At 42.4% G+C, this 24,504-nt stretch overlaps 1 protein-coding gene across 4 annotated transcripts in view; it reads left to right on the forward strand.

Moving 5' to 3' along the window:
* DEPDC5 (DEP domain containing 5, GATOR1 subcomplex subunit) overlaps nucleotides 1–24,504 on the forward strand; it is a 95,829-nt gene that overhangs the window by 10,062 nt on the left and 61,263 nt on the right. For all 4 annotated transcript variants that reach the window (XM_037052586.1, XM_037052584.1, XM_037052587.1 and 1 more), the window contains exons 9-20: nucleotides 6,280–6,358; nucleotides 7,741–7,802; nucleotides 12,786–12,855; nucleotides 13,370–13,442; nucleotides 14,119–14,222; nucleotides 14,721–14,795; nucleotides 16,599–16,733; nucleotides 17,558–17,619; nucleotides 17,947–18,020; nucleotides 20,864–20,933; nucleotides 22,910–22,946; nucleotides 23,849–23,969. In XM_037052586.1, coding sequence (XP_036908481.1) covers nucleotides 6,280–6,358; nucleotides 7,741–7,802; nucleotides 12,786–12,855; nucleotides 13,370–13,442; nucleotides 14,119–14,222; nucleotides 14,721–14,795; nucleotides 16,599–16,733; nucleotides 17,558–17,619; nucleotides 17,947–18,020; nucleotides 20,864–20,933; nucleotides 22,910–22,946; nucleotides 23,849–23,969 — 962 coding nt within the window. The remainder of the gene's footprint in view (nucleotides 1–6,279; nucleotides 6,359–7,740; nucleotides 7,803–12,785; nucleotides 12,856–13,369; nucleotides 13,443–14,118; nucleotides 14,223–14,720; nucleotides 14,796–16,598; nucleotides 16,734–17,557; nucleotides 17,620–17,946; nucleotides 18,021–20,863; nucleotides 20,934–22,909; nucleotides 22,947–23,848; nucleotides 23,970–24,504) is intronic.

The raw sequence follows: 24,504 nt of genomic DNA on the forward strand, positions 1-24,504 counted from the left end.
ATAAAGGTAATCCATATACAGGGTGGGCAAACTAGGTTCACAGTTGTTCATATGGAAAATGCAAATAAATAAAAATAGAAGAATTAACTCTGTTCCACGTACTCACAACAGTAAACCTACTTTTGCCCACCCCTGGATGTTTTACTCTAATTTATTATTTGTTTTTCTTGTTTTTGAACTTGATTCAAGTGGAATAAAAATGTATGCAGTCTTTATTTCTAAGTGAGCTTCCTTATATTCATTACTATATTTTTAATCTATAATTAGGAGCATATTTGCTGGGCCATTGCTTCCACCCTGTAAGGTAATGCCAAATTATTTTTAAAACTCTTCAGATCAGTTTATACCCCTAGTAGCAATATATAAAATCTTCTGTATTTTTTCCACTTTTTCCAACACCTGGTCTTAAATTTTTGAAGTGTTTGCAACTCTAATAGGCATAATTTCTATTTTATAGCGATCTTAATTTTGCTTTCCCCCAGTTTTCTAGAAATTCCCCTTTAAGCGTGACTTACAAAGACCATGATAATTTGGCATTTGCTTACCTCTTCAACCTCATTCATTCATTTATTTAACAAATAATACGGAAGCACCTCTTGTGTATCAGTTACTGTGCTTCTTCTCCCCGCCCCCACCCTTTTTAAAAGAAATAAATGGTGCAGAACATTATCAGTGAATAACCTTTATTCTAGAGAGGAATTTGAAGGGGAGAATGCCCATCTCCTAGGCATTCGTGGGTGACCAGCACAGGCAAGATCCCTCCTGGTAAGGAGCTTATACCCCGGTGGAGAGACAGATGTAATTAGACGCCTAGGTTGTAAATGTGGTAACTACAGATTATCACAAGAGCTTCAAAGGAAATTAACTGGGTAATGAGAAGGAATAACTGAGTGTGCTCTCTTTAGTAAACATCTGAGATAAATTAAAAATTCCGAAGGAAAGAGAGGGAAAGAGACCCTTCTTTACAAAGGTGGGCAGGGGCCCTGACCTGCGTAGTTCCGTTGGTTGGATGCCATCCGCAGCACACAAGATCACTGGGCGAGAGGCAACCCATGGATGTTTCCCTCCCTCCTTCCCTCCCTCCCTCCCTCCCTCCCTCCCCTCTCTCTAAGGATATGTAAATAAAATATATTTTTAAAAAACAAAAACAAAGGTGGGCAGGGAAGGCCTCTCTGAGGAGGTGCTAGAAAGGTAAGACTTAGGCAGCAGATGGGGGAGGAGGCAACGAGTGGTCTGGGAAGGGGAAACAGTCTAAAGAGGCCCGTGTGGCCAAACTAGGAGACAGGTAGGGAGATGATGTTGGTGACGGACGAGGCAGACAAGCTCTAGCCCATTCACACAGGCCCTTGAGGGCCAGTTATTCTAAGAACAATTAGAATCCCTCGAAGGATTTTAAGTGTGGGTGTGGTACATGAATTATGTTTTTAAAAGATTACTTATTTCTTCCTTTGGATTTTGTTGAACAAAAAACCCCAAAGTAACAGTGGCTAATTGATGCTTAAAGGTCAACTTTTTTCTCTCCTATGAAAGAAGTGCATGGGTAGGCAGTTCACAATGGCTGGTATGACAGTGTCACAGTTATTGGTGATCTAAGGCTCCTTTCTGTGTCCCGGTTGGGCCGTCCTCAGGACCGGGCTCCCACGATCCATCTGGAGCTGCTGTAGCCACATCCACGTTTCAGTCAGAGGAAGGAGGCAGGGAGGAAAGACAGAGGGAGGCATTCTCCCGCTTTCATCCTATTGGCCAGAATTTAGTCACATGTAGCTGCTTAGGAGGCTGAGAGGTTTAGTTTTGTGGGTGGGTCCCTTACCTCCCAGAATAGAATCAATTTCTTGTTCCTCAGGAAGAAAGGCTATTGGATAGACGTCCACAATACCTGCCCCGGCCCCTCTGACTCTAGTGTGGAGAGTCGTTTGTCGGAACAAGAGTAGAAGTAGGGAGATGAGTTAGCGAGTTAGAAGATGGTGGCATGGACCAGGGTGGGATCTGTAGCAATGAAGAGACATAGCAGATGTGAGATACATTTCGGGGTAGAGACCAGAGAACTTGCTGATGGATCGGATGTGAGCGGTGAAAGAGAGTTGAGCAGCTGGGTAGACACATCAGGGTGCCGCTTAGGAGATGGAAAAGACTGGGGAGGAGACTGTTGGAAGGAATTAAGCAGCCCAGTTTGTGGGGTGCCTGTTGGACATCGGGGAGGCAGTTGAGTCTGGAGTTCACTTCACCAGTTCTCCCATGTCTCCACCCTCAACAGATCCTAGCCATGGAAACGTAAGCTGTGTCTCAAACGTGCCATGTTTTTTCTTGCCTTTATGTCTGCGTAGGCTGCTCTTTCCTGCCTGGGGGAGACTCTACCTCCCCACTTTCCCAAGGCACTTAGCCATTCCTCAGCACCTTCTTGCTTCAGCCAGCCTGGAAGTGCCCCCACGGCACCCCGGCCATATGTACACGTTAGCACTTATCCCTCCGTGGTAGACGTGTTTGCTCACGTGCCTGCTATTAGAAGGCAAGTACTGTAAGAACAAGGACTGAGTCTTTTACTTTTCTGTCCTGCAGTTCTCAGGCATGGGTACTGGTGCTTAATAGTCTTTCAAATGTTTGCTGAAAAAATTTTAGACGTGCTTTTCCCACCCAAGAATTTCTACTCTGATTAGGAAAACAAGAGTTTACTGTATGAAAGGAAATCAGCACTACAAAGTTTAATTCATGGCACAGGGCCCTCTTATGTTAGATAAGCTTTATAACCAATTCAGTTACTTGGTTTTCCAGCCCACAAAAGATCAGAAGTAGCAAACGTAAAAAGAAAGGGAGTATTGATGTCTGCAAGTTATTTTTATGTAGAAAGAAGAAGATGGGTTATTGACAAATAAAAGGATGGCCAGATGGTGATAGGTAAGTGGTAAAGTCAATGCCATGTTCAGTAGAGGATTTAGGTGTTGGGTATTGCGTGTTTGCTGTTTGAATTTAAGAAATCTTTTTTGTATATTTGGAAAATTTTCATAAGAAAATAGGAAAAATCACAAATTCTAAATTAAGAATGGTAATATTAACTATATTATACAGATATGGCTATATTTCTATATAAACATTAACATATTGATAGGAGCCCTGGCTGGTGTAGCTCAGTGGATTGAGCACAGGCCTGCGAACCAAAGGATCACGGTTCGATTCCCAGTCAGGGCACATGCCTGGGTTGCAGGCCAGTTCCCTGCAGGCCAAATCCCAGCAGGGGATGCACAAAAGGCAACCATACATTGATGTTTCTCTCCCTTTCTCCTTCCTCTCTAAAGGTAAATAAATAAATAAAATCTTAAAAAAATATATTGATAGGAAAAGTTCTAACCAGCATTAACTAGAATTTTCCAAAGTACTGTTGAAAGATATTCAAATTCAGTAAATGAGTGATTCACTTAAAAAAAGAAGGAAGACAAACAGCCCAGTTAAAAAAATGAGCAAATGGTTTGAATAGACATTTTTTCCAAAGAAGATATATAATTGACTGATAAACACATAAAAAGATGCTCAATATCACTAGTCGTTAAGGAACTGGAAATGAAAACCGAAACCGCATTGAGATACCCCTCAAACCCACTAGGATGGCCATAATAACAATAAAAATGTTTTAGAAAGGAAAGTAACAAATGTTAGAGAGGATGTGGAGAAATTAGAGCCTGCATACACTGCTGGCGGGAATGTAGAATGGTACAGACACTGTGGAACAGTTTGGTTAAATGGAGAATCACCAAATGGCCCAGCATATACCTGGTAGAATGGAGAATATGTGTTCACACAAAAACTTGCATACAAATGTGTGTAGCAGAATTATTCGCAACAGCCAGAAAGTGGAAACAACCAGGGATGTCCATCAGCTGATGAATGTATAAACACAATATGGGATAGCCATACAATGGAATGTTAATCAGTAAAAAAGGATGAAGTGATGATTCATGCAACACTATGGCTGAACCTGGAAAACATTATGCTAAGTGAGAGGACCCAGGTACAGAAGACCACGTGGTGTATGATTGCATTTATGTGAAGTGTTCCCAAGAGGCCAGTCCACAGAGGTAGATTAGTGTTTGCCAGGGCAGAGGGGAGTAGGGCGGGCCCACGAATGGGTACGGTGTTTCTCTTCAGAGTGATTAAAATGTTCTAGCATTAGTGCTAATGGTTGTATAACATTGTGAATTTGCTAAACACCCGTGAATTTACTAAAAATGGTGAATATTACGTTGTTTGAGTTTTATCTTTTAAAAATCTACCTATGCCCTAGCTGGTGTGGCTCAGTGGATGGAGCGCAGGTTGTGAACCGGAGGGTCATCAGTTCGATTCTCGGTCGGGGCACATGCCTGGGTTGCATGCCAGGTACAGGTCCGCAGTGGTGGCCACGTGAGAGGCAATGAATGACACACTGATATTTCTCTCCCTCTCTTTCTCCCTCCCTTCCCCTCTTTCTAAATATAAATAAATGAAATCTTTAAAAAAAATCAAAAATAAAAAATCTACCTAAACAACAACAACAAAAAAACAAACAAGGAAAGGACCATTAGGAGGGTAATTTTAATATAACAGTAGTTGACATTTTCACAATTTCAAAGTGAAGGACACATTTAAAGTTCTAGGCAGCATTAACTAGAATTTTCCAAAGTAGCTCTGAAAGACTGAAATGCAGTAAATAATTGATTAAAAACTGTAAAACACAGCCCTGGCTGGTGTAGCTCAGTGGATTGAGTGCGGGCCTGCGAACTAGAAGATCGTGGTTTGATTCCCAGTCAGGGCACATGCCTGGGTTGCTGGCTAGTTCCCACCAGGCGACCCAGGAGAGGCAACCATACATTGATATTCTCTACCTCTCTCCTTCCCTTCCCCTCTAAAGATAAATAAATAAAATCTTTTTAAAAACCTGTAAAACATAGATATAACTAAAAATAGCACTTTTTAAAAAAGATTTTATTTATTTATTTTTAGAGAGAAGGGAAAGGAGGGTGAAAGAGAGGGAGAGAAACATCAATGTGTGGTTGCCTCTTGTGCACCCCCTGGTAGGGGGACTGGCCCACAACCCAGGCATGTGCTATGACTGGGAATGAAACCGGTGACTCTTTGGTTTGCAGGCTGGCACTCAATCCACTGAGCTACACTGGCCAGGGCTAAAAATAGCACTTTATATATATTTATACACACACACTATAAATATGGAGTATTAACCAGATCTAGAAAAGTATCTTTTAAATCTACTTAATAAAATGTGGTTTTCATACAATAAAATAGATCCATTATATATATATAGTTTGGATTTTGACAAATGTATATACCACCAGTACCACAATCAGATATATAATGCCTCTCCCCCCAAAGTAGCACCGTCACTCATAATGCCACTACTCAGAGGTGATCACAGTTAACATTTTGAAAGGTGCATTTTCTTTGAGTCTTTGTGTTTCTGTGTGTTGGGTAGGGAGAGCAAGTTTATCGAGTGTTGTCTGTTATACCCCAGAGACTACAGAAAGCCCTGGGAAGCTAATGGTGAATGTGCTTCTGCCTTTAAGAAGCAAGGTCTCTCTCTAGTGAGTGCCAGAGACTGACATCTTGCTTTGAGTGCCAGAGACTTGTATTTTGCCTTCCCATCAAATGTCTTTAGAACCTCGTGGAGGACGAAAGGCTGGACAAAGTCTTGTGGTAAAGCACACAGGCCCAGAAAACCACTCAGACTTCTCCTGTAGGCAGTCTGGGGATGGAGTCAGGATACGACGTGAATTATTTATCAGACCTGGCAATGCAATAACTGGCATGTCTTAGCCCAAATTCTACCTCCAGAATGAGGCTTCCTTGACTTTCCCAGGTGGACGTGCTGCCCCTTCTCCAGTGTTTCTTGTGGGAAGCTTCGTGAAACGTTTTTTGTATATGTTACATTATTTTACATGTCTATATCCTATACAGTAAACCCCTAGAGGGGGCTTATAGTTGAGGGTAAAGGAATGGAATCTTCCCTGAAGGCCTGTGATGTCGGGGATGAAGCTTGCTTTTAGAAGAACCATGTCACAAGAAAAATCTTTCATCGTTGGTTTTTTTGGTTGATGGTGGTAAAATAAACACACACATACATACACACACGTATATATACATAAAATTTACTGTGTTAACCATTTTTAAATGTGCAGTTCAGTAGTGTTAAACCCATATACATTGTTTAGAAACATCTCCAGCACTTTTTCATCTTGCAGAACTGAAACTCTCCATCATTGCTTTTTTTAATGCAATTGTGTCTTTTGTTTATTTCAGGTGGTGTTCCGTTCGACGTCGGCTATGGTTTACATATTTATTCAGATGAGCTGTGAAATGTGGGATTTTGATATTTATGGTACTGTTCCTAAATGCTGGATGTAACTGCTAATGGGGAGAAGTTTCTGGTTTCTCCCGAGTTGTTGTCATTTACAGTAAGCTCTTGACATTCTCTAACAATATGTCCTGAACTTTTACATATCCTCAAATGATGAAACAAATATTTTATACATTTCGTATATAGAGAATGAATTTCATAACATGTGGTAAAGTATTAAAAGGTAAAATAGCACAATCATAATGTCAATAGATCTTTTTTTTAAAGTATATTTTATGGATTATGCTGTGACAGTTGTCCCAATTTTTCCCCCTGCCAATAGATCTTTAATTGTTATACAACTATAGGGTCAAAAGTCACAGAGTGCCCCGACTGGTGTAGCTCAGTGGATTGAGCGCGGGCCTGCGAACCAGATGATCGCGGTTCGATTCCCAGTCAGGGCACATGCCTGGGTTGTAGGCCAGTTCCCGGCAGGGGCCAGTTCCCAGCAGGGCATGCACCAAAAGCAACCATACATTGATGTTTCTCTTCCTCTCTCCTTCCCTTCCCCTCTAAAGATAAATAAATAAATATTTTTTAAAAAGTCACAGAGTGACTCTGTGGCTAGAAACCAACCCTTTCTTGGATGTCTTTCATTTCTCATCCTATCATCACAGAAATCACCAAATTTATCTCATTTTCTTAGAATTACCACACAGTAAGTAGAGAATAATAAAGCTGCTATGAGGTGTGGATACTTTAACATACCATCCTCACGGTGTGTGTGATTTAAATTTTTGTTTAGCAAAATTATAAATTAATTTTTGCTGCGTGAGCCATCAAGGTCACTGAAAAACCACAGAGACTGAACATGGTCATTTAGTGAATTCCCAGGGTCCACCAGGTCATCTTCTGTAGGCATCAGTCTGAAAATAATCATGTTTGGAAGTTAGGTAGCTCTTTCATTTTGAAAATAGACCATGTTTTTTCATTGTGAATGCTTTTTAAATCTTGCATTTTACATTGAAGCCATGGCTTCTTACTGAGTGAGGTAAATACTAAATTTGGCTCCATAGAAAGTCTAGATTGAAACCACTTCTATATATCTGGCTTTTATGATCCTGTTTTATGATGTAGCAGAACCCACCTTCTCTTTAACTAATCCCATTCCTGTTACTTTACTGAGAGAAAAAATTGAAAGCAAGAAATAAAAATAATCCTCAGCCCTGACTGGTGTGGCTCAGTTGGTTCGGTGTTGTTACCAATTGATTCCCAGTCAGGGCACCTGCCTAGGTTGTGGGTTCGGTTACTAGTTAGGGTGTCTGTGAGAGGCAATCGATCAATGTTTCTCTCGTTCCCTTTCCCTCTCTCTAAAAAGAAATAATTAAAATAATAATCCTCATCCTGCTCTTATTTCTTTTCAGGGGATCTGTATTTTGAGAAAGCTGTGAATGGTTTCCTTGCCGATCTCTTTACCAAGTGGAAGGTATGTATCTTATGCACCGAATCGCATTGAGCAAACAGTATTCAATGCAGATCTTAAAGAAACACTGTTTCTATTAAGCTGCATTTAATTGGGTTTCCTTAGCTAAAGCCTAAATTGATAGCATGCTAGATTTAAGTTACTTTAGTGACCTCACTATTGTAAAGGGCATTTATGAAAACCCATGGTCATAAACTGAGAACTTTTCCTCGATGATAGCATGCTAGATTTAAATTACTTTAGTCACCTCACTATTGTAAAGGGCATTTATGAAAACCCATGGTCATAAACTGAGAACTTTTCCTCGTAAGATAGGGAACAGGAGAGCTGTGCCTGCTGTCACCACTGATACCCACCGTTGCACTGGGAGTTCCTGCCAGAGCAACTGTGTAAGGAAAAGAAACAGAAGGCGTCCATGTTGGAAAAGAAGGCAGATGACATCCTAGATGTAGAAAAATCCTTAAAAATCTATAAAAACAACTATTAGACCTAATAAATGAATTCAACAAAATTGTAGATTACAAAATGAATGCACAAAATCGGTTATGTTTCATTAGTGATGAAAATCAAACAGGAAATGAAACAAGGAATTCAATTTTTAAGTGGAAGTAAAAAAACAGTTCCATTTGTGAGAACATCAGAGAGCATAAAATACTTTGGGGTAATTTACCCAAGGAGGTATAAGACTTACACACTAAAATCCACGAAACGTTGCTGAAAAAAATTAATACAGGCCTAAATAAATGAGAACGAATCCACTGTCATGGATTGGAAGATTTACTCTTGTTAAAACGGCAATACTACTCAAAGTAAGCTACAACTCAATGCAGCCCCTGATCAAAATCCCAGTGGCCTCTTCCCCCCACCCCCACCCCCGGAAATGGAAAAGCCGATTATACAATTTATGTGGAATTGCAAGGGATCACTAATAGCTAAAACATTCTTGAAAAAGAATGAAATTGTGGGACTGTCACTTCCTCATTTCAAAACTTACAACAAAGTCAAAAGTAGTCAAAACAGCATGGTACTGGCATAAATATACAAATATATAAGCAATGAACAGGATTCAGAGTATACAAACCAACCTGTACATCTATGCTCTTGATTTCAGACAAGGATGGCAAGTACATTCAATGAGTCAGAGAACAGTCTTTTCAACAGTGGTCCTAACACAACTGACTATCCATATGCACAAGAATGTAGCATATAAAAATATTAACTCAAAATGCATCAAATACCTGTATATGAGAGCTAAAAACCATAAACATCTTAAAAGGAAACACAAGATAAGTCCTTACGACATGGGGTTTGACAAGGATTTCTTAGACATGACACCAGAAGCGCAAGCAACCGAAGAAAACTAAATTGGATGAACTTCATTAAAATTAAAAATTTGGGGCATTAGCAAACACTATTAAAAAAAAGTAAAAAAACAACACATAGAATGGGGGACAGTATTTGCAAATTAGTTATTTTATGAGTCTAGTGTCCGGAATAGGTAAAGAACATTTACAACTCAACAAGAAAAAGAGAAGTTCAGTTAACATTTTTCCAAATAATATACAAGTGGCCAATAAACATAGGAAAAGATGCTCAACATCAGTAGTCATGAGGGAAATGCAAACTAATGCCACAGCAAAATACCACTTCACATCCATTGGGATGACTACAATAATAACTTTTAAAATGGGATATAACAAGTGGTGGAAAGGATGTGCAGAGGTTGGAACCCTTGTACATTTTTGTCGGGCTTGTCAATGGTATAGCTGCTGAGGAAAACAGTTTGCGGCACCTTAATAAGTTCAACTGAATTACTATGTGACTCAGCAGTAATTGAGTAGATACCTGAAATAATTGAGAATATGTTCACACAAAAACTTATATGGGAATGTCCATAACAGCATTATTCATAACAGCCAAACAGTAGAAACTGCATAAATATTTGTCAGCTAAGTGAATGGATAAACAAAATGTAGTACTTTCTATAGGATGTAATATTACGCAGTCATGAAGAGGAGTGGAACAGCATGGATTAACCCTCAAAACATTATACTAAGTGAAAGAAGCCAGACACAAAGCACCACGAATTAGAAAATCCTGCGTATATGAAATGTTCAGAATAGGCCAATCTATAGAGACAAAAAATCGATTAGTGGCTACCCGGGGGGTGGGGACGGGGTGTGAGCGCTTAGTCAGTCTAGGCTTGCTTTTTGGAGGGATGAAAGTGTTCTGAATCTTGGTGGTGGTGATGGTTACTCAACATTGTTAATGTGCCTAACATTACTAATGGTGACGTTTGTTTTCTGTGTATTTCACCACAATGGAAAAACACCAGAACTTACTGTAATCAGTTATTCTACCTGACTTCACATGGAAACATCTTCTTGATCAAGAAGTATTTGTGGACACACAAGTAGCAGAAAGAACTTGGAGTCTGGATTTTAAAAGGCTGGGTTTTAAATGATAGTTCTGCTCTAATTAGCTTTTTTATATTTGGAAACTTTTCGGTCTCTCTGAGCCTCTTATTTTCTTTCTGCAAAATGGAGACAATAATAGCCCCTACCTCATAAGGTGTTTTAAGTCATCTGCACATAATAAGGTCCCAGTAGGGTCTAGGTTTCAGTGGAATCCAAGTCTCATTCTCTTTCCTCAGTAACATGGGGAAGATATCTTTCTGCTCTGAAGATTCAAAAAATAGAAATAATGAAATTTTCTCAGAGAACTTGCAGACCTGCTGGGGAGATTGGATATAAGTATTTGAAATATCAGCTAACCATACATTTTTAGGGGTTAGAATTTTCTTGACTTTTGCATTTGGAGTTGGAAGGCTGAGGTAGGGTTGGAGGGGTGGAAAGGAAGTCAGAGGGTGTTTCATATGAAGAGAAGCATATGAGCAAAGGAAGGAGCAGGGCCAGTAGAATGAGGTGTGGTCTTGGGGGACTCCACAGAGTTTGTGAAGGGAATCATCGAGCAATAAGATTGGATCCAAAGGTCAGGGTTAGGTCAAGCCAGGCAAGTTGGACTTGATTTGATAAGAAGTGAGAGCTGTTAAACATGGTCCAGTAGGGGTCGGAGTGATCAAAGTTGGAGAGAATTTGAGGAAGAGTAGCCCAATGGCCAGGAACAATGGCCAGAAGGGATGGGCTGGAATCAAGCAGACCAGCTAGGAGATTTCTACAGTCATGTGGCTTAAGGGTGATCAGTGCTTTGAATCTGCCTCAGTATGGGGGTCTGAGAAGAACACAAACAACAGGGTCTGCAGGAAGCCAGGCCTTAGGGGTGGGCTGCATGATGGTCACCTTGGACCACGTAATGGCCGTGTCAATGTCGGGTCCACGCACACCTCCATTTCAGGTATGGTTCAGCGGCCCTTTAGATGGCTCTAACCCAACATTTTATGGATGCACATGTATGACTGGATATAGGGGCATGTGGCATGAGCCCAGTCCTTAGTTTACAGGACTTTGCTCTTAGGGTTTGTTTATTTATTTTTTAAGTCAAGAACCTAGTTATAAAGCAAGAACTTGGAAATGGATGAAAAGAACTCTCTGTAACCACACTGTTGATTTAATGAAGTCTGGGGAAAGTTGTGCATATACCCTGCTGGACAGCTGACTCTGGATAGCAGGGTCAAGCAGGGGATTTATGAATTCATTTCTGAGCCCAGAATGTGGTGGTGGTGGAGGTAATGGTAGTAACCCCAGTTAATATTTATTATTTTGACATAGCCGGTATCATGGTATTATCCCACTTAATTCTCTTGTCCCTATTACATAGGGTGGAAAGCACAGTGCTAGGAGGTTAGGTAACTTATCCATGGTCAGCAGCCTGTGAAAGCAGACTAAGGATTCTAATCTTGTTCCATCCATTCATCCAGAACTAGCCGGAAAGCATTCCCCCTGGTGCTGTCATATGTTCCTGTCCCCCTAGGCATGTTGCCACAGGTATCTTGTTGCATAGTATCTTCCCCATCACACGTGTGGAGAAGCATGTACGACTATGCTGGCCCATTGTAAGGCATTTTCCCTATATATCACCTATAGCAAAATCAGGTAAAAATGCTCAGTTTGGAGCCCTAGAGTCCAATACATTTGTCGGTGGCTAATGAAGATCTGCTTTTTCGTAGCACTCTGCCCTTGTACTGTGGCTTGTGTATAGGAATTTCTCTCCACTTGAGATGTATCCATGGAAGAATATGAGTCTGTGTTGTATACCTTACATGGTGAATGGTGAATTGTGTAGTCAGTAAGTACAGTTGGGTTAGAGATGAGGTTGGTGAATAAAGGCTTTGTCCTCAAAGACTCAGGAGGACCTGAACTGAGCTTGCTGGCCTACTGGTGTGAGCCATATTTCATGCCATCTGTGAACACTCCGCTTCCGGATCAGTGATCCCCAGACTCCATGGAAATGTCTATTCTCACTAGTCTTTCCCAGTCTGAAGGTAATTCGGTGCCCTGCCTTTAACCCCCAGCATCTCCGGCAGCTGCCAATCCTCATCCTATGACAACGTTAGGATCGGGGAGTCTTTGATTCTTACATCCACCACCATCAGTTCTGTTCTTGTTCCCTGAACTACACTTGTGTAGAAATTAAAACAAAACAAAACAAAACACTGAAGCAGATACAAATACCATGATCCTCTGACACTAGGCTGATGTACTTTGTGCTGGATCAAGAGCTAGGAGACAGGGACCCATACCTTTTAGTGATTTGCCATTTTCAAAGCATTTGCCACATTCCCAGAACTTTGGGTAATTTGCCCAAGGTCACATAGTGGTAAGTTCCAGAGCCAGGACTGGATCCAGGTCTTCTGACTCCAAGCAGTGGTCTGTTCTTTGTATTATACAACCTGTAATTACCTGACGTTATCTAATGCTATATTGCCACAATGCCTCCTGGAATTGAGAATACCATGTTCATGCAAGCTGCTTCATATTGAAGTGAGTGGAATAAACTGGAGCCTTCTTTTTCTCTACTCATCCCTAGGAAAAGAACTGTAGTCATGAAGTGACAGTGGTCCTATTTTCTAGAACTTTCTATGATGCAAAATCTCTTGGTGAGTAAGTCTATCTCCTAGTTATTTTTTTATTAAATATTTTATTTATTTATCTTTAGAGGGAAAGGAAAGGAGAGAAATATCGATGTATGGTTGCCTCTCGTGGGTCCTCTGCTGGGAACTGGCCTGCAACCCAGGCATATGCCCTGACTGGGAATCGAACTGCTGTCCTTCGATTTGCAGGCCCACATTCAATCCACTGAGCTACACCAGCCAGGGCTCCTAGTTATTTTTTGTTAAGCTTTTCACATCCCTACCCCCATCTGTTCCTTATTGCCTTCTTCTTTGCACTGCTCCATTTTGCTCATCTTTCCTGTTATGTGGACAGGGCAAAGTAGCAGATGTCATAGTCCTATAGTAGACACAAGAAGTCTGTGGGCTGTGTGATTCATCTTAAAACCAACTTAACAGATAATTATTTATTTATTGTGTAGTTGTTCAATCCAGAAGAGGGAGAGAGAAACTGTGAGTTTATCTTTCCAGTCTGATCTACAAATTATGTTTTCTGTTTCAGATGAATTTCCGGAAGCAAACCGAGCGTCCATTCGACAGGACCACAAAGGACGATTCTATGAAGACTTTTATAAGTATGTTTTGGATCCTTCACTAGACCCCACCCCTTTTTTGGTGGTTTCTTTTCTAACTTTTAAAAAAATAACCTTTTTATTTTAGAATAATTATAGGTTTGCAGAGAAGTTGCCAAGATAATTCAGAGTTCCCATATACCCTTTACCTAGCTTTTCCTGTTAATGTTTCATAACCAAGATACACTTGTCAAAACTGCACAAACATTACTGTTAACTAAATTTCAGGCTTTTCTCAGATTTCACTAGTTTTTCCACTTTTGTACAAGGATCCAGTCTAGGATACCACACTGCATTAAGACTTTCCAAACTTTTTATTGTGAAAAGTTCAAACTTGCAGAAAAAAAGAATGAGTGATATAAGGAACCCATTTATCCAGTAACTAGTTTTAACAGTTGTTATCATGCCATATTTTCTTCATGTTTCTTTTTTTCTTTTTGATGGGGGAACTAAATTTTGTTTGAGAGTAAATTACAGGTAGTATAACATTTTGTTCCTACGCATATCTAAAGAGTAAGGACATTTTCATATATAATCACAATATAATCAGGATATTTTCGTATATAATCATGATATCCTCACAATCTAAAGAGTAAGGGCATTTTCATATATAATCACAGTATAATCACCAGTGTGTAATAGCTGCTTGACATCTGTTTTCTGATAATACTCCTTTCAGAGTGGTGGTGCAGAATGAGAGGAGAGAAGAGTGGACTTCACTCCTCGTGACCATTAAAAAACTCTTCATCCAGTATCCAGTGTTGGTGCGACTGGAACAGGCAGGTACTGCATCCGTGTGGCGGAAGGTGCCGCAGGGAAGGAGGCGTAGGAGGGGCTGGGAGACGAGGGGTCCGTGCTTCTTTCCCTTCCAGTTCCGGTGTAGTTCCTGCTTCTGTCAGGTTTCCATTTCTGGTTGGGTCCAGTTGTTCTGGACGTGTTCAGTACAGTGGGATAATGTCCCTCCCACAGGGTGGGGGCCTTTTGGAGCCAGGTACCTTCCACTTGCTTTTTAGTTTATCTTGTGCGGTGATTACCGGAGAGAAAGGCGGGTGCGGACAGATAGAAGAGGTTTAGGGATTGTAAATGTGATGGAAGGAGACTTGACTTGGGTGAACACACAGTATAATATACATATGACTGTTATAGAATTGTACACCAAAACTTGTGTAATTTTATTAACCAATGTCACCCCAATAAACTCAATTAAAAAGTTGTTTGTTTGTTTTTAAAGAGTTTATCTTTCATCAGCTGTTTTTCCTTCTCTTGTGTCTTGTGCTTCAGAGGGCTTTCCTCAAGGAGAAAATTCTACCTCACCGCAAGGAAACTACCTGGAGGCCATCAATCTGTCATTCAATGGTGAGTAAGGACGCCAGTTGGTGAGCAGGCATGTTGCCCACCTCGTGACCCTGAACTTCTCTTTACTAAAGCCCAAAGACCCAGACCTAGTCGGTGATGTTCACACCCACCAACTCCCCAAAATGATTGAAAGAAGTAACTTCTGATGGCTACCATTTAGTTCTTAGGGCTTCTGTTGGGAAGTTAACTTGCTGTTCTCATCTGTTTCTCATGGTCACCTAAGATTTAAGAGCTGGAGGGGATCTCCCTTGGATTCTCTGCTTTACTAAACTGTGTTCTTACTCATTTTTACCCCATCCCTCAACTGCTTCTAGGTAATTTTTTTCACTCTACTTCTATTTTATTTATTTATTTAAAAATATTTTATTTATTTATTTTTAGAGAGAGGGGAAGGGAAGGAGAAAGAGAGGGAGAGAAACATCAATGTGTGGTTGCCTCTCATGCACCCCCTACTTGGGGCACAGCTTGGCTTGCAACCCAAGCATGTGCCCTGACTGGGAATCAAATTGGTGGCCCTTTGGTTTGCAGGCCAGCACTCAATCCACTGAGCCACACCAGCCAGGGTTACTTTCACTTTTTAAAAAGATTTTTATTTATGTAATTTTAGAGAGAGGGGAAAGGAGGGAGAAAGGGAGGGTGAGGAACATAGATATGAGAGAGAAGCATCAATCAGCCATCTGTTGTACACTCTGCACTGGGAACCGAACCCACAGCCAAGGCATGTGCTTTGACCAGAAATTGAAGCAGTGACCTTTCACCTTGTGGGTCAACACCCAGCCAACCAGGCCATACAGGTCAGGGCTTAAAAAATCACGAAAGTGACCTGTGTGCTTAGTATTTGAGTACTGGATAGATATACTAAGTAAAAATGATTATCTCCCCCCTCCTTCCACTATTAGGCCCCTTCCAAGAGGCACCATTGTTAAGAGTGTGGCATGATTTCTTCCCTACATGTATGTGTTGGCTGAAATACTTAGTTTTCAAATCCTAGAAACCTATTAAATTCATTCTTGTAAACAAACAAGCGAAAAATTTTGGATACAGGGGCCCAGTGGGGCAGCCAGGAAAGGCTTGAACACCATGCGGAAGAACATGGGGCAGAGCCAGGGTGGTTCTGGCAGGCGCAGCAGCAGGAATCCCCGGAACTGCGCTCACCTCCCAGCAACCTGGTCCCTGCCCTCCGTGCAGGACGGCGTGTTCCCACCAGAGAGCATCTGATTGGACCAGCTCCTGTTAGGCGTCAGTCTGGCAGTGACCAGTGGTGGACCTGATCACGTGCAGTCACTTCACTGTCTGTACTAAGGTGCTAGAGATTCTAGAGAATGGGGTCTTTTATTAGTAAATATTTTTGTCATATTTGAATATCACTGATTTTCCAGAGTAAGAATTACACAGGCCAGAAATAAAAATTTAACTTCCCAAATTTACAAAGTCATCACAAGATCCTGTTCCATCTCTTTTAAATATTATCTGAAGTTAATATTTGATTCTTGTACGTTTTGGTACAGAGTCATTTATGGAAATGAATGGTATGAAATTTGAGCCTTTAAGGCTGCACAAGGCACGTGTCAATGGAGACAAATGACCAAAGGTGACAGTGGCATAGCCTTGTATTAAGCAGTTCTCAGTGTAGAAGGAGAAAGACAGGCAGGAACACACCTAACTAGAAATCAGGTCGGAAGGTGGCAATTGCTATGGTAGAAATACAGATAAAATGCTCCAAGGGCACAGAGATGTTTGCCTGTGGCTGGTTCCTGAAAAGCTTTAACATCTTCATTAGAGGACTTTCTGCTTTGTTCCAAGTGTTTGACAAGCACTATATCAACCGCAACTTTGACCGAACCGGGCAGATGTCTGTGGTGATCACGCCCGGGGTGGGTGTGTTTGAGGTGGACCGTCTACTCATGATCCTGACCAAGCAGCGGATGATCGATAACGGTAATCCTGCCCGATTTGTACAGACTTATCCTGAGAACTCTGAGCTTTCCCCGGCTCTGCGCATCAGAGATCTGGGGATGTGAATGAGACCAGGTGACAAAAAGAGCTCCGTGGTCAAATCGGTTGGGGACGTGTGGGGCCATCTCCCCAGTTAGGCCCAAGTTAGGGCATAGGTAGGCCCATTCCCTAGCTGCGGGTTTAATATGGTGGTGTATCCTGTTTATCTCTAAAGAACATAGCTGGTCCTCCGAGTTTCCTAAACATATTCGACACTGGAGAACCCTATGTGGGGGGATTGTTTTAAGAAACCAGTGTCTATCAGCTCACATTGGGAAGTACCATCAGTAGCCCAGCCCTCCCTCTGGGATGGGTCACGCTTCCCCAGCTCGCACCCCCACCCCCATTTAATCTGCGTTTCAACAACAAGATGGAGTTGGGGAGTAAATCCTAGTTGCCAGTAAAGAAGCTCCGTTCAGTGAGATGGGTTGTTTTGCTTTTTACTGAAATGACCAGGTTCCTTTTCCTTTCTGGCTTAGACACTTTAGTAAGTCTGATTGTCTCTGAAAAATCCTGATCTATCTGCAAGGCGGGCAGAGGCGGATTGTCAAGCACTGACTGTGGCAGGTGCGACAGGACTAGGGAAAGAGAAAGAACAAAATGCGTCTGTTTACTTCTTTGCTGCGTAGGCAGCACTGAGGAGGTTGTAAATTGTAGGGTGGCTTTGCCTCATACCCTGACCCAGTAAAAGGACATCTATAGTAGATGTTGTATCTGTCTCCCTGCACCTCATCCCATCCCTACTCTTTTTCTCTTTTCTTCTCTAGGAATTGGTGTGGACTTGGTGTGCATGGGGGAGCAACCGTTACATGCCGTCCCGTTGTTCAAGGTGATTCAATTGTGGGTTGCTTACTAAAGGCCAGTTTTCAGGTCCAGGATGATCTTGAGAACAGTTTTGTTTTTTAACATCAATGGGCAGTTGCCTCTCATGCACCCCTCCCCCCACCCCCCACTGGGAGCCCGACTTAGCTTGCAACCCAGGCATGTGCCCTGACTGGGAATAGAACCAGTGACCCTTTGGTTCACAAGCTGGTGCTCAATCCACTGAGCCACACCAGCCAGGATGAGAACAGTTGTTATTAAAAACAAAAGTTGGAACAGTTCCATGTTCTACTTGTTTTTTTCTCTGACCTGTGTCTGACTTTTTCCCTTTCAGCTGCATAATCGAAGTGCTCCTTGCGATTCTCGTCTGGGCGATGACTATAATATTCCTCACTGGATAAACCACAGGTGGGTGTGATTCTTGGTTCATAGTATGTGATAAGAATTTTGGATAACTTCCTTGCCATTTTCCCTTCAAATTCGTTAAGTTCTTACTATAAAATCCTTGGTCAAGATGTGGAAACCAAAGTTTTAACATTTGCTTAAAGCTTCTCTATGTACAAAGCAGTGGCAGTAACATAAGAACAATCTACAGTGAAAAAATAAAAACGAATTTTGAAGGACTTATTTCCATTTCTGCCCATACCCATTACAGCACCCATTACCATGAAATTCCTGTTATTCCCATTACACAGACCACAGCAGGCTGACACTGCGCCCAGCGACCTCTGTTTGCAGAAAAATCCCCATGCCACTTCTTCATGCAAGATGAGGCCTCAGCGTTCCTGCTGCTTCCATCTCCAGGGTGGTGTCTTCCACCCCCCTGCCAGTACCGTGACCTCATCCCGGCCCTCGTCTTTTGAACAACTGCCATAACCTTAATGTGTCTATTTCTAATCCCTTCCCTTCAGTCCATCCTTTTTTTTTAGACCAGGGTTTTTCAGCCTTGTCACTGCTGATATTTTGGGCCAGATTGTTCTTCATTGTTGGCGGGCTGACCTGTGCATTGTAGGATGTCAAGCAGCATCCCTAGCTCCCACCCACTAGCTGCCGATAGGACACGCTCCCAGTTGTGATAACCAAACGTGTCTGCAGGATCATGGGCTAAGCAAATTTTCTTACTCAGCATCCTGCAGAAAGTTCAACTGTTTCTTTGAAACACTGCAGGTGGAGCTCACATCTTCTGGAAACTAATTATGAGAACTGGATGGCCTCGAATAAACCAGCCAAAACTGAAAAGATGGGGGCTGTAACTTCTTTTTAATGTTTAATGATATTTTTCTAAACTGCAGGTTTATGGAGAATGTGTTTGAAAACATTGGAATCTAGGGAGGGAAATCATTTAGAATAAAAAAAAAATTTTTTTGATGTCTGCAGACATGGCTACATGTCCCCCAGGCGGTGAACTTCCCCCCGGTCTGCCCGCTGAGAATCACTTCTTAGACCAGTGCTTTTCTTTTTTCCTTTTAATTGTTTTCTTAAGCAGCAGGGCTGTTTCTTCAAGCAGAAGCCTCCCTTGGAACCAGGCACACAGAAGCGGAAAAGCGTCAGTGTCTGTTCCCCTGCGTCCTCACATAGCAGTCTCTGACGCGGCACGCGGGAACATGGGTGGGCTGGGGACCGCCATCTTCCAGTACTGCTGAACCTGGTTGCCAGAATCATTTTTGTGAAAACTCAGTCATTTTTATGAAACTCAAATCCTGTGGCCCCTTTCCTCTGGTTTCTCATGCAGTTTACTAAAGACTAAAGCATTTAACGGCCAAGGCCTCCTCTCACGGCACTCACCCCCTTCTGTTCTGCATGGTACATGCACATCTCACTCACACCTGAGTGTTCTGTCTACGGCCATACCACCCTGAACGCGCCCGATCTCGTCTGATCTCGGAAGCTAAGCAGGGTCGGGCCTGGTTAGTACTTGGATGGGACACCTGAGTGTTCTCACCTAGTGGGCTTCTTCNTTCTAAACTGCAGGTTTATGGAGAATGTGTTTGAAAACATTGGAATCTAGGGAGGGAAATCATTTAGAATAAAAAAAAAATTTTTTTGATGTCTGCAGACATGGCTACATGTCCCCCAGGCGGTGAACTTCCCCCCGGTCTGCCCGCTGAGAATCACTTCTTAGACCAGTGCTTTTCTTTTTTCCTTTTAATTGTTTTCTTAAGCAGCAGGGCTGTTTCTTCAAGCAGAAGCCTCCCTTGGAACCAGGCACACAGAAGCGGAAAAGCGTCAGTGTCTGTTCCCCTGCGCCCTCACATAGCAGTCTCTGACACAGCACGCGGGAACATGGGTGGGCTGGGGACCGCCATCTTCCAGTACTGCTGTACCTGGTTGCCAGAATCATTTTTGTGAAAACTCAGTCATTTTTATGAAACTCAAATCCTGTGGCCCCTTTCCTCTGGTTTCTCACGCAGCTTACTAAAGACTAAAGCATTTGACGGCCAAGGCCTCCTCACAGCACTCACCCCCTTCTGTTCTGCATGGTACATGCACATCTCACTCACACCTGAGTGTTCTCACCTAGTGGGCTTCTCCACCTGCCTGCTCCCTCCTGAATGCCTATTTATCCTCCAACAACCAGCCCCCACATCTCTCTTCTTTCTGTGCTGCGCTTGATAGCCAATAGCCATGTTTTCTTGAATGCTTCCAGAGCATTCTACCCCCTCCTGGTTGTCTGTCTGAAGGCAGGACTCACAAGGGGCAGAAGACCACTTGGCTCATCACTGAGCCGCAGCAGAGCCTTCAGTGCTGGCTTCTGTTTGGTTGTAAATCTTTGCTGCAGACCAGCTTAAAAATTCACCACAAATTTTGATTTCAGGGATTGAGACTTAATGGTTTCTGCCACCTTTTCTTGAGTGCCACCTTTTTATTTCTTGTCTGGGTTATTCTTGCTCACTAAGTGCTGATCAGCCAAGGAGTAATGAGGACTTCCCTTGGGCCCAGCATCAGGCCAAGTGTCCAGGTGAAAAAGCATTGTGGCGTAAATAGATTTATATCTGTCGGAAGGAGATTCTAATCCAGTTAGGCCTCAGGACTAGCACCAACCAATTTATTGGGAAGGGGGGTGGAGAAGAGACACAATTTAAAACATAATGAATGTTTTATAGTAATCGCAAAAGTTAGAATTGGGAAAACCAGTAAAGCCTGACACAGGCATTCACAAGAGGGCTGATCCATCGCTGGGATCTCAACTGTGTCTTGAGGTTTAAAACAAAAGGGGTTTAGGTTAATGACCCTTTCTGCTTCCTTTACAGTTTCTACACATCCAAAAGCCAGCTCTTCTGTAACAGTTTCACTCCACGGATAAAACTGGCGGGAAAGAAGGTAGGCGTCACCAGCCAGCAGAGCCTTTAGGGACTGTCACGCACCCTTAAGGTTATTGTAGTCCTGAGATACCCGCTTCCTCCAGGGGGATAAATGAGTCTAGGAAATCATTTTAGAACTTTACAATTTTCTGCATTCAGTAAGTAAATAACAAGGTGAACCCCCACATATAAGAAATATCATTGCCAAAAATATAGCAAAGAACTCTTTTAGTTCTGTAATAATAAAAGAATGATGATGTGAGTGGTTTATTCAGACACTGAGGTCTCTCAGCTGGCGGTAGGGTCGCACACAAAGACACACATTGCAGGAAAGGGGAAGCGGGACAGAAAGACCACATCTGAGCAGGTGGTTAAAGAAGAGCAAATGCAAACAGGAATGGGGACTTTTTTTTTTTTTTTTTGCTTACCAAGTAGGTTTAATACATGTTAATAATTGTGCCAAAAAGTGTGGTGAGGTCAGTGCTTGTGTCCAGTTCTTACGAAGGGCAGTTTGGCCACGTGTATCAGTAACAGTGCAAAACAGTCATGCTATTTGACCAGATTAGTTCATTTTTGGCCATGTGGGCTAAGGAAGTAATGCACATATTGAATCTACATTGATCGAGATCTGGTTTTATTCATAATTGCAATAAGGTGAAAGTACAGGGAAATGGCTAAATAAACCATGAAATATGCACCCAATGGAATATGTCTGCAGTCAGTAAAAATGCCGCTCTTAAGAATCTGAAAAAGCCTTTTTAATGTAACGTGAAGAGAAAAACAGGCTGTTTAGTATGGAGGCTCCACACTAGGGTGCTCTCATCCGTCCGCCTATTTCTGGCTGAGCTGAATTCTCTGAAATTTGTCACATTTGACTGTTACATAAGTAATGTTAGGGCCAGTTCCTTCCATTTTTTTGCAGAGGGGGGAGGTCATCTTACTCTTCTGATAGGGAAAATGCTAACTTGGAGATATGAAAACTTCTGAAGTAGGCCATGTCTAGTGGAGAAGTGCTAGGAGAATGGGATTCTGCCCAGGAAGGCCCTTCTCCTGCCTTCCGAGGTTTTGTGCCTTCACCACAACCACCCTCAGCAAAGTGGAATGTGGAGGGGCTTCTCTGCAAGATGATCATTTCAAAGAAGGAAGAATGAGTATTATTACAGAAGGTTTCAGGGTCCTGAAAAGGATTTATTTGTTTTTTTGTTTGTTTTTTTTTAAACATTTTATTTATTTATCTTTAGAGGGGAAGGGAAGGAGAGAGGAAGGAAACATCAATGTATGGTTGCTTCCCGTGCATCCTCTGCAGGGAACTGGCCCCTGTCGGAAACTGGCCTGCAACCCAATCATGTGCCCTGACTGGGAATCGAACCGCGATCGTCTGGTTCGCAGGCCCGTGCTCAATCCACTGAGCTACACCAGCCAGGGCAGGATTTATTTGTTTTTTAAAGTGATAGTTTTTTTAGTTTTCTTCTCTCCCTTTGTACTCCATTTCAATGAAATTGGACGATCTACTGCATGTCCTCTGCTCTGGTGGGTGTAGGCAGAGAGGACACAAGGCCGTGGTGAAGGGGGAGCACACAGGGCTTGGGGTCAGGTGGCCCCTCGTTGTGGTAGGATAGACACACTTGTGGGGTGACCAAGAGTCCAAAGAGCTGGGCTTGGATTTTGGCTCTGCCCCCTGCTAATTGGGTGACTTTGAACAAGTCCCTTATCCTCTCTAGAATGAAATATCTTCTTCACCTGTGAAGTGGGAGCCACGCCCCCACGGGATAGAGTTGTGAGAGTGAACAAGACGTGCCGTGGGCAGTACGGGATCTAGCAGGGTTTGGCACCGTGGTGGGCAGGAGTCTGGGGTATCGCCCACCTTCCCGTCAGGTACGGTGAGCAGTAAGGCCTGGTCTCTGCCCTGGGGAGCAGCCACCTCCAGACTGTGCCTTGTGGTAAGTTCTAGTCTAGCAGAGAGAGGAGTGATTGGTTCTCTATTTAATTTTACAGCCTGCCTCTGAAAAAGCCAAAAATGGCCGCGACACATGTAAGTATGTTTCTTCTTTCATGTCTTTTAGAAAAAGTCAGCCAACCCCTGGCAAAAGATTATGTGAGGTCACATGAAAAGTTCACTGCCAAGTTGGGAGACCTGAATTCCCCTCGTGTGACCTTTGGAAGATGCCTTAAGCACCTTGTGTATTTTTGTCCTGTCAACTGCAAAATGGATGATAATAAAACTTTGTTTTTCTTTTCCATGGGTCAATTATAGGGGTCAGGTAGAAAGTTTCAAAGGACTAAACATACATATTATGATGATGCTTTAAAAGTGGGATCACAGAAGAATGAGATGCTGCCATCACCTTGCCCTCACTTAGAGCTGTACTCTTTCTGCCTCCTCTGACGTATAAATCATTTATCTCACCAACCTGATGCATGGGTTATTATCTCATATTTTTCAAGGGGGTGATGGTGATGATGACCACCTGTGCCTTGCAGATATATTTTTTAAGATTTTATTTATTTATTTTTAGAGAGAGGGAAAGGGAGGGAGAAAGAGAAAGAGAAACATCAATATGTGGTTGCCTCTCATGTGGCCCCCACCAGAGACCTGGCCCACAACCCAGGCACATGACCTGACTGGAAATCGAACCAGCTACCATTTGGTTTGCAGCTCATGCTCAATCCACTGAGCTACACCAGCCAGGGCTGCCTGTAGATTTTGATGAAGACCCTCTGATGGCATCTGGTTGAAATGTGTGGGGTTTTTTTAAAGATTTTATTTAGTTATTTATCTTTTTAGAGGGGAAGGAGAGAGGGAGAGAAACATCAATGTATGGTTGCCTTTCGTGCATCCCCTGCTGGGAGTTGGCCTGCACTCAATCCACTGAGCTACACCAGCCAGGGCAGAAATACGTTTTGATGACAATTCATATTACTTGTGCATTTCAGCTCTCGGGACTCCAAAAGAATCTGAGAACGCCCTTCCCATCCAAGTGGATTACGATGCCTACGATGCTCAGGTGTTCAGGCTGCCAGGCCCATCGCGCGCCCAGCGCCTCGCCACCTGCAGGTTTTCTGCCAGATATTCACTTGGGGGTGGATATAGAAGTTGCTTAGGAAATTGTGAGGTCCAGCAGGGACCTTAATGAGAGCAACCTTGAAAATATTTCAAATTAAAGTTAGCCCGAGAGAAGCCATACCATATAGAATATTAGGGATTTTTTTTTTCAGGTTCTCTGGGTCAGCCATTTTGTCAGCTATGTTTGCTGTAAAGTTTTGTCCCCGAATAAGGAGAGCTGCTGCTAACGTGTAGATTTTAGGGCCCAGAGATTATTTCATGTTTATTATTCCCAAACAGCAAAGATTTTGTTCCCTCTCTTTTATTCCCGCTTTTTAAATTTGCTCCATGGCGTGTTGGTCATATTGTAATTGTGATGTAGTCAGATTTACCAGTCTGTTCATTTCTGGGTCTTGTGTAAGTTTAGAGAAATGTATTTAATATTTTCTCCTAATGCTTAAAATTAAAAAAAAAATTTTCATTACAGTTGACATTCAATGTTACTAGTTTCAGGTGGAGATCATAGTGGTTGGACATTTATGTAATT

The sequence above is a fragment of the Sturnira hondurensis genome, unplaced genomic scaffold, assembly GCF_014824575.4.
Source record: "Sturnira hondurensis isolate 20B ecotype Veracruz unplaced genomic scaffold, ASM1482457v3 Scaffold0007406, whole genome shotgun sequence".
NCBI lineage: Eukaryota > Metazoa > Chordata > Mammalia > Chiroptera > Phyllostomidae > Sturnira > Sturnira hondurensis.